A 16,293-nucleotide genomic window follows, 5' to 3' on the forward strand; every position below is an offset into this window, starting at 1 on the left:
TCTGACATAGTCTCTATTTCTTATACTTTTGTTCTTTTAATAAAGGTGATTTATTGAATATAAAATTCTGTATTAGTAATTATATAAGATTTCCCATATCAATCTTAAATCCAGGAAATAGCCCTTTGTCTTATGTGTTTCTACTTGAATTGGAAAATAACATACTTATATACAAAGTATGTGCTTATTCTGCATTATTCTGTTGAATGAATAATGCGAGGGAGCCTTAGGATACTTGAAATGGTTGTAAAGCATCTTAGACATTTCCTAGGTGGTAAATTGATGTTCCCAGGTGAAATTGATCTGCCTAGGATCATACAGATAGAATTGGTCATTTTTATATTTCACTGAGTGCATTATTTACCAATGTTTCTCCAGTGGTAACCACACCTGATACATAGTGGAACTTAATAAATATTTGGTGAATGAATGAATAAATCACTGATTTGACTAACAGTATGTGTTATGCCCAAGTCCCACTATGGAGTTGAAATACTAACAGGAATGAAAAGATCAGGAAGGCCATGAGTCAAGGTCTTTATCTTTGGGGAAGACCCAAGGTCTCTTAGGCAGTGGTGGCAGAAAGTAGCCAGCAGTCAACACGGTGGATCCTCAGCATGGAGGGGCTTGATTTGTGCCCTAGCTTTCTGACTCATTCCAGCCTCTTTGAGGCCCCACATTAATCCAGCAGAGTGCCCCAGCCATGAGTACAGGGAATTCCGGCTGAACAATTCATGTTCTGTAACATCATTGCCTAGTCCTCTGTTCCCTCCTCATTGCTTCTCAAGCCTTGGCCTTGCTGGGTTGGTTTCATTTCTGTTTCTGTAGTTTCATTTCCCCAGGTGTCAATCACAGTTCTCTCCCTTCAAGATCAGAAGCTCCATGGATGGTTCATGGATAACACTTCCCCTGTATGGTCCAGCCTCATCCTCCTTTTTTTCAGGTGTGGCCCAGAGTCAGGTTGCAGCAGGCTTGGCTCCACCTTTCAAGCAGGTAGAAATAATGTCCTGGGAACCCCTTTCTAGCATCCTCCATGCAACTCCTTCTCTCAGCTTTTCTATCTGGAGTTCTTGTCATGCTCCTCTGTATGTGTACAGTAGATCAAAGCATACAGGTGGGCATTGGATTAGATCCTTCCCCTTGTCCCTGTGCTCCTTCTCTATTACCCACAGACTAAAAGGCATTCCCTCCTACCCAGCTTCCAAGCCAGTAACCTGGGAGTCACCGTTGACTCATCCCTCCACTTCACCTCTTTCATCTACAGTATCCCCCCTTATTTGTGGTTTCACTGTAAGGTCTGGGGCTGGGAAGGTAGGGACTTTTCCGATCCCACCCGCTGAGTTGAATAGCGTCCCCGGGACATACCAGAGCGACCAAGCCACAGCTGTGCTAGTATCCTTTTGGTCAATAAATGACCACCCGAGACTTCTCAGGATGGCCAGGCTACAGCTATGCAGACTTCCCTTTCATAAATCACCCGCCACAAGCTACCTCAGATATGCTACCTTGGATGAACCTAATTGGTCCAACAGCAGTATAAAGAAACTCTGCCAAGTATAGGCAGGTGTGACTCCCCCCACCTGTGCTCTGGGACCTCACCCGAGAGCTTTCAATAAACGCGATCTTTCGCTTGTACCCAGCTTGTCTTGGTCATCTTATTGGCTTTGGTCAGATTAAATCTTACATCTCGGATCAAACCTTACATCTTGGTGCCGAAAACCCGGGAGGTCTACCCTGCCTTTTGGCCAGGACCTCCCTGACCGGACCAGCCGGCCTCCAAACCGATCTTCGCCCGGCAGTGAGGTAAGCTTCCACCCGTTCTATTCAGCATTCCTAGGGCACCCCTGTCTGTAGTCGTGGCCGCGCCAGGGAGCCCTCCTGTAAGGTATCCCAGGGATATCTTCCACGGACTTGCCTCTCCGGTGGGGACGCCCCTGGGACGGCCTGTCCCCTGCCTCTGTCTGTATTTGGAGTTCTCTTCCAACAGGGGATGCCTGCTTGAGAGACCTCTCCGACCGGGACCTGAATCAGTGTGGGCAGCAATTCCTCCAAGCCGGGCTTCAAAACACCCTTAGGGTGCGTTCTCTCCAGTTGGCGCGAATTAGAGTATGATCAGACGGAACAGAGAAAGCGATGCCTCATCCAATTGTCCACCAAAATATGGCCTCGCTACGCTCTGGGCAATGGCTCCGTCTGGCCCCCGGACGGCACTTTCGATTTCAGAATCTTAACTGACCTAATCAATTTTTGCCAACGAACAGGTAAATGGCCTGAAATCCCTTAGGTTCAGGCTTTCTGGTACCTCCGCTCTCGCCCCCAGCTCTGTATGACCAAATTCTCCTCGCTAAAACAGACCCGAAAGCTTCCACTCCACAGGTTCCGGATCAGCGACCCGCGGGCCACTCGCCCCCGGCGGAGCCAGAGGACTCAGCACTAACCATCCCGCCGGAATCGCTCGCAACACCCCCGGTCCCGCAACGCGTCCCAGCGCCGCCCCCCACTCCCGTGTGCGTCCTCCTCCCCCTCGTTCGCTCCCGCTTCTCCTCATACCACGGAACCTAAACCTCCACTGGTTTCTTCCCCTATAGCAGGTTGGACCAGATCAAACCACCCCACCCTCACTGCTACCTGGACTCCCCCTCAGACCCCCAGACTCTAGCTCCCCTCCGAGAGGTCGCAGGACCTGAGGGAACCGTCCGGGTCCATGTCCCCTTTTCTCTAGCTGATCTCTCTTCTATAGAAAAAAGCTAAGCTCCTTCTCTGCTAACCCTACCCAATTTATCAAGGAGTTCAGATACCTTCCTCAGGCTTATGACCTCACCTGGCATGACATCACACAATTCTAACTTCCACCATGACCGCAGATGAATGTGACCGAGTCCAAGCAGCAGCAAGAGACTACACAGACCGAGCACACGTTGCCGACTCCACCGCTGTGACAGGAGTAGAAACTGTGCTGGTAGTTGACCCCCACTGGGGATATCAGGGTGCGGAGGGGGGAAGGAGACACCAAGACTACATGCTTCAATGCCTTATAGAAGGCATGGAAAGGGTGGCTCAGAAGGTAGTTAACTATGACAAACAAAGGGAAATCACCCAGGGCAAAGATGAAAACCAAGCCATTTTCTTACGCGGCCTCACAGAAGCCATGCAGCTCCATACCCAACTCTCCCCTGAAGACCCTGCCAGGGCTAGGGTCTTAGCAACCCACTTTATCACTCAGTCAGCCCCGGACATCAGGAGGCCAGGCACCTGTGTATGAAAATTAACCCGCCATCTTTGTTGGGTTAATTTGCATACACACTCTTGATTGGCTGGTGGGCATTGCAAGGATACGGTTAATTAGCATGTTACTTTTTTTTTTTAGCATGTTACTCTTTTATTAGGTAGATAGATGGTATAACATTTTGGTGTATCCATAAAATATCATGCATGCTAATTTTAAATAACATGAGTCTTTAATGACAGGGAAGGATATAAAATAATGATAATAAGATATGCTAGTTCAAGAAAGACTATTAAATAACAATAGCAAAATACAAAACTACTTTTATGTCCAGAATGCTGGGAAATTTTTGTTTTCTTATTATTTTTGTTGTTGTTCAGTGTCCATGTATATTTTCTTTTGAAAACAAAACAAGCTAAAAAAATGTTTATAAAAATCAGATATCACATTTTGGGGAAGACTTTCTTAATACTTAACCACCACTTTCCAAAGCATGTATTGCCTGCCTGACATAGTGCCTGTCATATAGCAGGTACTCAATAACGGTTTACTGATTTATTTTCCTCTCTTGCTGGGTGTTCTAGCCTGGAAAGAGGTATAAAAGCACTTTTTGAAGGAAGTAAGATGCTTCATGAAGAATTCTGAAGGTTTGCTTGAACCCGTCAAATACTAGAGACATTTTAAACTTCTGTCAGGAATTTAACTTGCCCTGAAATCATTGCCCTCCACCCTTGACTGGCAAAGAGCAGGCTGTGATGGGGTCGAAGGCCTTTTCTACTCTAAGAAGTGTGGGGCTGGCTGGCTGAGGGGTGGAGTGTGACTGCTCTGATGAACCACTTCAACCAGTTCACTGCCCTCCAGACTTCATCCTGAACCCTGCACTTTGGATAACTGTCTGTGTACTTGTTTCTTCAATCTACAATCCCACTTCCCCCAAGTGACTTGGCTACTATACTGGCAAAATCCAAAGGATTTACCTCTTTTTGGTTTATTATCTTGGCAAAATGATCATGTGTTGCAGCTCACCTTGGAATTCCAGTCTCAGGAGTTGCTTGCAAGGAATTCTCTAGATCTAGGCATTCCACCTTCTTCTGGCTAGTGTTCTCGGCCCCAACACCCAATGTTCTCCCCAACACTCATGCATCTCAGCACTGCCTTTCTAGGAGAACACAGAATGTCAAGATTGGCCACCTCTGTTTCCTGCTCCTCAGCATCTTTGTAGTCTGTTTGAGAGTCTGGTACCGTCAGAGTTTCTCTGTATGTTCCATTTCAGAAGGTCATACTTTTTAAGGATGTTTGGTCCTCTTTGGACCAGAAGTTGGAAGACCTTAGGTCTTAACACACATCTTGTGTGACCTTGATCAAGGCTGTTAAATTCTCTAGGTTTTTCTTCCTATCCTATACAAAAGATATTGGGATCAGATAAAACCATGGATAAGGATATGCTGGGGGGAATAAAAAGTACTAGGCAGCGCCTTTGCAAGGCCATATTCCTGCTGGAGTTGCCAGTCCTGCCTGCAGCTCCCAGAGGCTGGGAGGACAAAATGACAAAAGATGTGAAAGTGCCCAGAATGGAGTTATGAGCACAGTGCCAGTCAAAGGTCTAGAAGGGGAAACCTCTGTATTACCATGAGTAAGGGAAAGTGAAAGGTTTCCCTGCAGCGAGAGGGTAGGTGACCCACTGAATGCATTTGGAGCTTCCTAGAACCAGGGTTGACTCCTGCTGTCACAACTCACTTTCCTAAACTGGAAAGAGTTAAGTCCTAGAATAGTATCCCTTGCAATAACTCCACTGGGTATGGGGGTTGAGGGCTGGGAAGGAAGGGAGTTATCACCTCATTAGGGCTTGGGAATCACATTTTGAGTAGAGTGTGAGAATGCCCAGTTCATTCTTACTTCACTTAGCTAAATGGAGTTCACATCCTGAGTATGTTGCCTATCATCCCCCGCACCCCCCCCCCCCCAGCTCCGCCATTAAAACTGATAGTTTGGACTGCCTCTGGACACTTATCAAACAAGTATTTATTAAACACCTTCCATGTACACAGAGATAAGCATTCTATGTTTTCTGCATCAAGGAGCTCACTCTCCAGTGGGGGAGGTGATCAAATAGATATGTTACAGGAGGTATGATGGAGGTAGCTCAGGAGCTGTAGGAGCACAGAGGGAGATGCAGAATATGGTTGGAGAGGTGAGGAAAGATTCTCTAGAGAAGATGAGCCCTTTTCTGTGTATGTTCAAGAGGCATTTGTTATTCTCTATCCCCTATTGCTTAGAAACGACTTCAGGGTATAAAACTTGGAGGCCATTGATTTAGCTAAACATATTGGCACAAGTCCTTTGTACTCATTTTTTTTATCCTCACCTGAGAATATGTTTATTGATTTGAAGGAGGGAGGGAGGGGGAGAGAGAGAGAGAAAGAGAGAGAGAAGCATCAGTTAGTGGCCTCTTGTATGCACCCCATCTGGGGATTGAACCTGAAACTTAGGTATGTGCCCTGACCGGGAATCAAACCTACAATCTTTTGATGTACAGGACAATGCTCATCCAACTGAACCACGCAGCTAGTGCTGAAATAGAATAATTCTTGAATTTAGCCTGTGTGTGACTTTTGAGAATACTTAGTTGAAATTTGGAACCTCTGAAGACTATAGAAAGCAAAAGCTCTAGTATTGTCCTGGGCTTTAAGAAATCTGTCTTCCTGTGAAATACATGAAGATGGGATTTAGTATTGATGGAAAAATTTTCAGAAGCCTGATTATAACAAGAGATCTACCCCCATATGAGGCTAATCTTGGGATGAGTTCCATTTAAAAACCATTACTACTATTACTACTACTAATAATAATAAAAAGTGAAACCATTACTATGTGTTAGACACTGGGAATAAGATTCAGCCCCTTTTCTCTTGGAGTTTACATACTGGAGGTTGTGCCAGACAATAAACAAGGAGTAAAATAGATTATAAAAAGAGCTGTGAAGGGAGCAAATTGGATGCCACTTACAGTATTTTAAAAAATTATTTAAACCCTAGTTGGTTTGGCAGCCATGTCACAATAGGGCGTTGGCCTGCAGACTGAAGGGTCCCAGGTTTGATTTCGGCCAACGATGCCCGGATTGCAGGCTCCATCCCCTGTGGGGGGCATGTAGGAGGTAGCCAATCAATGATTCTCTCTCATCATTGATGTTTCTGTCTCTCTCTCCCTCTCCCTTCCTTTCTGAAATCAATAAAAGAAGTATATTTTTTAAAATTATAAAAATAATTATTTAACATGCTGGCATTAACAACCTAAGTATCTTCTCCTGATGTGCACACAGGGTAGACCTCAGAAAAGTGGCATTGTTCCTTTTCTAGATTAATGGCTGTGTTGAGCCAAGGTGGGAAGGGGACATTTTCCCATACCACTGTAAAGGTATTCACTTGGTTTCAGACACTCCTTCCCAGAACGAATTGCTTACCCTCCAACACCCCATCTACAGTAATTTTGGAATCATCACTACACAATGGTAGCCCCTGTGTAATAGAGTGGTGAATTGAAAACCAGGCATGGAGCCCTGGCTGGGTGACTCATTTGGTTGGAGCACTGTCCTGAGCACCAAGTGCACCAAGGGGATGTGGCCTGATTCAATTCCTGGTTAGGGCATGACATTGCAGGCCGATCCCTGGTCGGGGCATGTAAGGAAGGCAGCCAATTGATGTTTCCTTCTATCTCACATCAAGGTTTCTCTCTCTTTCTCTCTCTCCCTTCTTCTCTCTCTCAAATCAGTAAACATAACCTAGGATAAGAATACAAAACAAAACAAAGAATCAGACATGGATACTGAGAATTTCGAGGAAATGGCAACATTTTTGAACTGTAAAGTGTGTCCCATTCCACACCACTCTAACTGGTGTATTTGTAGGTCAGCTACTCCTCCTGGAAGCAGTATGGCCATTGGGAGGAAGACTCTCTCAGATTGCAGCTTTGAAGAGGAGCTCAGATTTCCAGACTGGACTAGCTCTTCTGAATTTCCTGAGGTGCCAGGCCCTGTGGCTTTCTTGGAAAGTTCTTCAATACCCCTCAACTCCCCACCTTCTTTAACAGCCTCATCCATCCCTGGGCTCTGGGGCCACCCAAGTGTGCAGTCCAAATCCTGCCATACTGTGAGGGGGGAGGGGATGCCCAGCGGGTAGTTAAAAGGAACCAGGTGAAAGGAACCACGTGATCCCTGGTGATTCTGGGGAAAAGGCTCACTCTTCTATAGTCACTTTGGCCCAAAAATAATAAAGGTAAGAAACTGAGGTGGGGAGGGGTGCTTGGTTGCTAAAGGGCACATCCATGACAGGGCTGCCAATTGTGACATGGCTGCCAATTGTTGGGCTCCTGCTCAGCGCATGGTACTTGCATCCCACTTGTCTGGGTTGCTTGTATGTGCCCCAGCAATTTGGATTGCTCGTTGTGCTCCAGTGTACTGGATCGCTCATTGTGCCCCAGTATTTTGGATCGCTTATTGTGCCCCAGTATTCTGGGTCACTCTCCTTGCCCCATTCGCCTTGGTGGCTCCCTGTGCCCCGGACCTCTGCCTGTCATGTCCGGGCTGCGCATGTGGGCCCCACGGTTTCTCTTCCTGTGGCAGCTGTTGTGGCTGCAGGTCCAGGCAGCTCCGATTCCGGAGTTGGCTATGGACTCTATCCTGCTGACCTCCATCCCCCTGGGGCCCACGGAGCCCTGGTCTTGGGATCAGCAAAATCCTACAAATATGGAGCTTCCTCCACTAAACCATGATGCCTCAGCTGTACTTTCAGAGTCTCCTGAGAAAATGGAACCTTCTCCAAACCCTCAGGAGACTTCAACTCAGCTTCCACTCCAACAAGAAGTCTCAACTCAGTCTACAGTGTCCTCTGAGCCATTTAAATTTTTGTTCGACCACCGTGGAATTCAAGATAAGCTTCCATCCTACCCTGAATATGATCAATCTTCAAAGAGCTCAGCTCTACCTCCTGTTCCTCTTGCTGATATACAGACTTCTTCAGTCGACCTGAAGAATCAAGGTCAGCTGCCAAAACCCTCTATAGATGGTGAAGCTCAACCTTCAGTCCATCAAGAGGCAACATCCTCACTTCCAGATTGGGGTGAAGTTCAGCATCAAGTGTTGTCTCTCAGTGTTGGTGATGTGGATATGGGGATTTTGATCAAGCCAAAGCCCCCTAAGAAGAAAGAAGCCCCTGCAACTGCCAAGGAGGTCTCTTTTTATCCTCCTAGGCCAACTGAAAATATCAAACCTCCATACCAGCAGGAGACCCCAGGTCAGCCTGTTTCGCAGGCTGATGTCCTGCAGCAGACTGCAGCTCCTCTAAAGTACTCTGAGGTGACACTTCCACGTCCACAGCCTGTTCAGGCTCAGCAACCAGCCTTTCCACCTATGCACCTGGAACTCACCATCACCCCAGAACCAACTTTGGTAACTGATGCTGTAACCCAGCAGCAGACTATTGCTCCTCCAAAACAACCTAATATGGCACTTCCATATCCAGAGCCTGTTCAGACTCTGCAGCCAACCTTGTCTGATGTCAGAGCTCTATCTTTTGACATGGATTTTGCCAAAACTCAGCAACCAGACTCATATGAGATAGTTCCTCCAGTAACTGAACAGAGTGCCACCATGAACATATGTGAGTTCTGTACCTGCAGTATTGGGACACTGTCGTGTATTGGTTTTGGCACAAATCAGAAGCTTAACGAAGTGCCTGTGCCAGAGCCCAGCACCTACAATGGCACCATCACCATCTTGTAAGCATTGCCTTTTCTCACTTATTCTCTGAATCTTGGCTGACGTGGTAGCCTTTTCCTTGAGTTCTTCCTGGGCCTTCCTCATCTCCCCCCAAACCACTTTGACGGACTTTCTGTTTTTATCTTTGTTTGACAACTATTCCTTATCTTTATTCTCCTTAATATTATTGTTCCCCACTTCACCAGTCTTTTACTTGTAATTGTCCATGTTATTTTTCCTGATCCATACTTTTAGCCCCATCATTTCATTCCTTAACCTCTGCTGTCCTCCCACTTTTGCTTCATCCTCTTTACAGCAACATGGTCATCTTCCAATCTTATTGGTGGTGAAACAACAAAGTGGTTAAGAGGAGATTCTAGAGCCAGATATGCCATTTATTAGTCTTGGGACTCAATTTCCACAACTTTAAAATGAAGATTAGGATAGTTACCATCTTTAGTATTGTTGTGAATTTTGAATGAGTTAATATATGTAAAGTACTTGTATAAGTGCCTAACATATGTATGTGTTAACTATTATTATTTGACCACTTAGCCATATCCAGAACTCATCTTTGCCCCCTGGCTTTCAATATAAATCACCCATTTTGGCCCAACCCAGGTGTAAGTACCGGGGAGCCACAGAAGTATGACATTGTCTGTGGAACATGACAGTGGTAGGTAGGAAGAAAGACAATATGCATTAAAAAAAAGGAGGTGATTTTAAGCACCACAAGAGAGACAGGCCAGAGGTGCTGTAATTCAGCAGAATCTGCAGTGACTGGGTGTGGAAGTCAGGGAAAGCTGCATGGATAACCTAGAACTTTAGCTGGGACATAAAGGGTGGCTATAGTTTGGTAAATAGAGAAAAATTAGTGAGAACAATTTATGCAGAGGCATGGCTGCAGGAATGATTAGGACTTAATAGACCAGTCTGCTTATAAAGAATTGGCTTAGGAAACAGTGAAAACTATGATTATGAAAAATCTTGCCTATCAGCTCTAGAGGTTTGGAAGCTACACTGAGATAAGGAGACGCACTGAAAGTTTTCAAGTGAGAGAGACAGATGAGTAAAATAAGAGGATTGTCCAGCCTGTGTAGCTCAATGATTGAGCATCAACTCAGGAACCAATAGGTCACTGGTTTGATTCCCAGTCAGGGCCCAGCTTGATCCCTGGTGGGGGACATGCAGGAGTCAGCCGATCAATGATGTTTCTCTCTCACCGGTGTTCCTATCTCTCTATCCCTCCTCCTTACTCTCTCTAAATAAAACAAAACCCAAAAGGATTATTTTAGGTTTCATAGTTAAAGTAATCTAGAGAGAAAGTCTTTTTTTTTTTTTACATTTCTTTATTGATAAAGGTGTCACATATTTGTCCTCATCCCCCCCATTCCCCTCCCCCCCTCCCCACGCATGCCCCAACCCCCCGTTGAAGTTAACCGTTGGATAGGCTCATATGCATGCACACAAGTCCTTTGGTTGAACTCTCCCCCTCCCCCCACCCTCCCCTATCCTCCCTCTGAGGCCCGATAGTCCGATCGATGTCTCCCTGCCTCTGGCCCTGTTCTTGTTCCTCAGTCTAGAGAGAAAGTCTTGACTCAGGGAGACGAAATAGAATACTCTAGGAGTCAAGTGAGAAGGCGCTGAATCAAAATGGTTGTGACAGGAGTAGAAAGAATATCCAGGAAACGCTATAATGGAAGAACTGACAAGGTTTGGTAACTGACTAGAGTGAGGGATGGGATGTACAGGAAAGAGAAAGATCAAATATGACCCTGGAAAATGTCTGTCCTGGATGATGAGGAGAATGACGGTGGTATGACAGGTGGACATACAGCAGTTGGGAAAGAGAGCCCATTTGAGGAGGTGAGCTCAGGTTGGGCATCTTTCATTGGTGAGCCTAAAGCAACAGGAAGGCTTCTGCTTGAGTGGAAATGTCCACTGGGCAGAGGGGCAGACAGTTATCTGACTTTTTCTGAACTTCATGAAAAAAGTGAACACTGAATAGGTAAGTTGAAGAAGAGGACAAAGCTAAAGATTCAAAGTCATCCACAGAGTTAGTGTTTGAAACCAAATCTCAGGAATTTAACAGCTTCTTTTAAACACTTGTAATTCATGGACACATTCTCACTATTTTGTAAGTGTCACAGAAGTATAAAGGATATAATGTGAAAACCCCACCCAACCCTTTCTACCACTCCTGTTACTATTTTGGTGTGTGTCTATTCTTCCAATCTCTCTCTGTGTCTTTTCTTTTTACATTTTCCCTCTAAAGGGGTAATACTTTACTCCTTACTCAGTGATTTGTGCTTTTCCCTATCAACTATGTCTATGTCCATACTAGTCCTCTTATTTCTAACCGCCCTTACCCTTCTAACACCTGGAGAGATTTCCAGAGAGGGCACTGAGCCAATGCTTTCCTGTGACCTGGCATACGGTTTCTTTACATTTGTTTTCTTAAAATGATAAATTTCTGCCATTTTCCTGTTGAATTATTATTCTCTCATTGATTTGTAGGAGTTATTTTATTTTATTTTTTTTTTTTTATTTTATTTTATTTTAATTTCTTTATTGATTAAGGTGTCACATATTTGTCCTCATCCCCCCATTCCCATCCCACCCCCGTAGGAGTTATTTTAGACACAAGTGGTTTTGGGAAAGAAAATGTATTCAAAGTCATTAACTGGCTTTATCTATCCAAGAAAAACAATTCAGGTTTTGAGGAGGTGCCTCAGGGTGCCAGTGGCCCCACATTATGTCTTTATTAATTGTGCAAACAGGGAAGCTGAGAGCTGTGGAAATTAGAAAGCTGGTGTTTTCTACATTTGAATATTCCCCATAAGGTTGCCATGATTGTTTTACTTATTCTGTTCATTCATTTCCTAGCTATTTAAACATATTAACTGTATTTCTTCACAGAAACTTGCAGGGAAACGCTATTTCCTACATTGGAAAAGACACGTGGAAGTCATACCATTTGGTTGAGAAACTGTGAGTATATTCTCTCCAAAAATGAATTTTAAAAACTAACTGTATTGTAAGATCCTTCTTGGTCCAGAATTTTGAGGTCAGTAGTTCTGAGGAAAGGTATTTCCTAATCAACATCTATAGATTGCAATTCTGTTTACTTTAAAAATGAAATTTGATAGGCTCTCTTTAAAATCAGAGTAAATTTAAACTTATTTTCCATTATAACAAGTAATACATGATTATCCTGTATAATAAAGTGCTAATATGCAAATGGTCATCACACCATCACACCCTAATGGCTCAGAAACTCAACACTGGGGAGAGAAAAATGGGAACCAGCCGGGCTGCGGCCCAGGAGAGAGGAAAGCCGCCACCCCGTGGTCCTGGGCACCAATGGCTGGGGCTGCGGCCTGGGAGAGGAACAAGCTACACACCCCAAAGCCCCAGGCACCAGTGACTGCACCTGCGCCTGCGACCTGGCCCCAAGGATTGACAAGCCGCATGCCCCGTATTCCCGGGCACCATCGGCTGCACCTACACCTGCACCTACAGTCCGGCCTGGGAGAGGGACAAGCAACATGTCCTGCGGTCCCAGGTGCCAGCAGCTGGGGCTGCGGCCCGGGAGAGGGGCAATCTGCATGCTCCATGGTCCCCGCAGTCCCAGGCACCAGCAGCTGTGCTTGCATCCTGGGAGAGGGACAAGCCGCCCGCTCCGTGGTCCCAGGCACCAGCAGCTGTGCCTGTGCCTGCGGCCTGGGAGAGGGACAAGCCACCTACACTGTGGTCCTGGGTGCCAGTGCCTGTGGTTGCAGCAGGCCTGGGTGAAGCCGGCCTGGATCCTGGTTGCCTGTGGCTGGCCAGAGGGAGGGAAGTCTGGGTCCCGGGTGCCTGCCATCACCTGGAGGAATGAATCCTGGGTCCTGGGTACAGGGCGAGGCAAAGGTGGTTAGGGATGATCAGGCCAGCAGGGCAGCCATTATGGGCGATGAGGCCAGTAGGGGAGCAGTTAGGGGCAATCAGGCAGGCAGGCAAAGGGGTTAGAGGTGATCAGGAAGGCAGAGGCGTTAGAGGTGATCAGGCAGGCAGGCAGGCAAGTGGTTAGGTGCCAGCGGTCCCGGATTGCGAGAGGCAGTCAGACATTCCCCAAGGGTCCTGGATTGGAGAGGGTGCAGCCTGGGCTGAGGGACCTCCTGCCCATGCACGAATTTCATGCACTAGGCCTCTAGTTTTCTCAATATATAAAAATGAAATAGCAGGTATAGTGAAAATCCTGCTTGTGCCCTCATCTGCCCCCCTAACATAACTGCTACTCTATGTTTACTATATTTTGTCACAGACCTTTTCCCATTCATTGGCCTACATACATATTTACAGATAGCAAAATAGGTATGTTTTGTGATTTCCACATTTTTAAAAACATAAATGGCAACATCCGACAACTTGATTCTTTCACCTCACAATATATCTGAGACATATTTCCTTCTTGGTACATAGAGGGTAACCCAATTCATGTAAACTCCTGCATAACATTCCATAGTTTAATAATCCCTCTATTGATGGATGTCTAGACTATGTGCAGTTTTCTTATTACATGTATTGTTGCAACAAACATTCTTGTACATGCATTTTTTGGAACATGGGCAGGTATTTATGTAGAATAGATATTTAGGAATGGAATTGTTGGGGTGAAGACTATATTGATATCACAATTTAATTGCCTCAAAGAAGTTGTGCCAACTTACACTCCAATCAGTGGGCCACAACAGCATGTTTCCCTCTCCCCTCCCACCACTGGATAGTCTCTGTTTTTTGGCTGATTTAATAATGGGTGAATAAAACGGTCCTGACTACATTTGAATTTTTTATTACTTGTGAATTTAAATATCTTTATATATTTATTGAACATTTCTATTTCTCCTCTGAATTCGTCTTGTTCTTTTTTGCCCACTTTTCTTTTGCTTATCTTTATTTATTGATGTGTAGAAAAGTCCGTTTAGGCACATAAGTGATTTGGGAAGAAATATTTACCCCAAGTAAATATATGACATTTCCAAGATAGTTTGTGTGTCATATTTTTAGTTCAATTTAATAGATGTCATAAATGATGTCTCAAATAATAACAAAAGACATACTAGTCATAGTAATCTAAAAACAGGGTTTTTGAACACCCTAAAAGATTCCTCCCTTAGTCTGATATCTTATTGGTAAGGGAAAAAAAACCACCAGGCAGTTGTTTTAAATATGAATTTTTTGAAACTATATATAGTTTATTTTTCCATGATAGTATCTGGTAATTAAAATGCAAGTCATTTGGCACAAGAAAAAAATAACATTAGTTTCCTTTAAGAAGTAGAGGGAGTGGGGTAGTCTGAAAGATGATCTAGGAAAACACTTTGGATTGTGTACCATATACCTTTGGAATTTTGAGCCATAAGAGTCCACATTACGTATTTTTTAAATAAATTGAACTTTAAACATTAATTTTGAAAAAACTTGTGTTTGGGAGTTGATACACAATAACATAACTCACATAAGGTTTGAAGATTTCTAAGCCAGCTTGAGATTTATTCTTTATAAGGGAGAGGTTCCTAACTTAGGGTCAATGGTCCCCAAGTGCATGATTTCATTTTTTTAAATATATTTTTTATTGATTCAAAGAGGGAGAGGGAGATAGAAACATCAATGATAAGAGAGAATCATTGATCGGTTGCCTCCTGTATGTCCTACACTGGGGCTGAGCCTGCAATCTAGTCATGTTCCCTGACCAGAATTGAACCTGGAACCCTTCAGTCTGCAGTCCGACACTATCACTGAACCAAAACAGCTAGGGCCAGTACACGATTTCTTAACCTTTTCCCCCCCATATATCTCTGGTGATCTGCAGAAGTCTATGTTCTTAAGGAATATGTTTTTAAATGATTCATAAGTTTAAATATATAGGAAAATAAAGTAAACCTATTATTGAAATGTAGATTTTCAAATATTTTAAAAGATTATTAATAAATCTACTTCTCTTTTTATTTTATCTTTAAATTTAATCCTCAACCAAAGGTATTTTTCAATTGATTTTTTTGGAGAGGGTGGAAAGGAGGAAGGAATGGGAGAGAGAGTAAGAAAAAAAAAAATTCACATGAGAGAGACACATTAACTGCCGCCTGCTGACATTGGGCCCAAGGATTGAACCTGCAACTGAGATACATGCCCTTTGGTCTGTGGGCCAATGCTTTAACGACTGAGCAAAACCAACCAGGGAAAATCTCCTTCTCTTAACATATTAAATAACAAGCTATAGTGGTTGGTCTATTAACTGTTATAACTTCAAGGTAGTAATGAGAATTAATAAATGATATTTTGAGTTATGTGCAACAAATACATTATATGAAAATATCTGTGATTTTATTGGAGACCCAATGAACTACTCTACTGCTAATCTACTATGATTTGTTGCCTACATTCACAATGCAAGGCAATGCTAATTTTAGGTAGAGGCTTGTGAAAATAGAGATGTAATTTTATTTCCCTTTCAGGTTTGGCCCCCTGAATTCAATCCATTCAATCCTATTCACGGACCTCTGCCCTAAAGGGATAATCAACAACTGGGAATTACATGCACACTTTTCCATGTATTCAAGAAAGTGCACTTTTCTAGGGAATCTTGTTTCCAAAGATTAAGAGTCACAAATGTAGGGGAGAAGAAAGACATTTCCTTGCCTATAAAGCTGTCCTTACCATCATGAGTCGTGGTAAATGGATGATTTGCTTTAAATAAAAGTAATATACTGAAAATGCTGTCTGTCATTTTCTGAAATCATGGCAAAAGTATTTATGGAACATCGGCTATGTGCCAGGATTACAGGCCCAAGAACAAAATAGACAAATTATGCCAGTTCTCAAGGGGTTTACAAATGTATAATATGAAAAAATATATATACATATAACAAATACATAGATATAATTTCAAGTATTGTTAAGTTCTTTGGACAGACAGAAAGCTGAGGAAGGAAAGTGAATCAATTCTAGAATGGCCTATTGTTTACACAAAGAAGACGTGAGAAAAAAGGTTTGAATAAAGAACAGATTATCTTCCTTCAATTAAATAAAAATTAGGCTATTTCGATGGCACCAGTACCCATGTTTCCTTATATATTTTTCTGTGCAGTACATAGTTGTAGTTATTTTGCATTTTGATCCAGAAATAATGTTTTCATTTTTCAGAAATCTCAGTGGAAATAATTTGAGGGAATTACGTAAGGATTCGTTTGAAGGCCTGTTTTCCCTCCAGTATTTGTAAGTTAATTATATTTATTTATGAGTTTTTTAGTCATAATATATAAAAAATAAAGGG

At 43.6% G+C, this 16,293-nt stretch overlaps 2 protein-coding genes across 4 annotated transcripts in view; one reads left to right on the plus strand and one right to left on the minus strand.

The window, feature by feature from the left end:
* LOC129147398 (leucine-rich repeat-containing protein 37A-like) overlaps positions 1 to 16,293 on the plus strand; it is a 65,114-nt gene that overhangs the window by 19,996 nt on the left and 28,825 nt on the right. For 2 of the 3 annotated variants that reach the window (XM_054709359.1, XM_054709360.1), the window contains exons 1-3: positions 7,683 to 8,998; positions 11,898 to 11,969; positions 16,164 to 16,235. In XM_054709359.1, the coding sequence (XP_054565334.1) occupies positions 7,797 to 8,998; positions 11,898 to 11,969; positions 16,164 to 16,235 (1,346 nt within the window). In that variant the 5' untranslated portion in view covers positions 7,683 to 7,796. Of the gene's footprint in view, positions 1 to 7,682; positions 8,999 to 11,897; positions 11,970 to 16,163; positions 16,236 to 16,293 lie in introns of those variants that run through there. The other variant, XM_054709361.1, reaches the window with a different exon arrangement.
* Positions 1 to 16,293, minus strand: part of LOC129147400 (C-C motif chemokine 15-like) — an 83,543-nt gene that overhangs the window by 16,546 nt on the left and 50,704 nt on the right. The gene's annotated exons all lie outside the window — the stretch shown is intronic.

Source organism: Eptesicus fuscus, chromosome 20 (genome assembly GCF_027574615.1).
Source record: "Eptesicus fuscus isolate TK198812 chromosome 20, DD_ASM_mEF_20220401, whole genome shotgun sequence".
Classification (NCBI taxonomy): domain Eukaryota; kingdom Metazoa; phylum Chordata; class Mammalia; order Chiroptera; family Vespertilionidae; genus Eptesicus; species Eptesicus fuscus.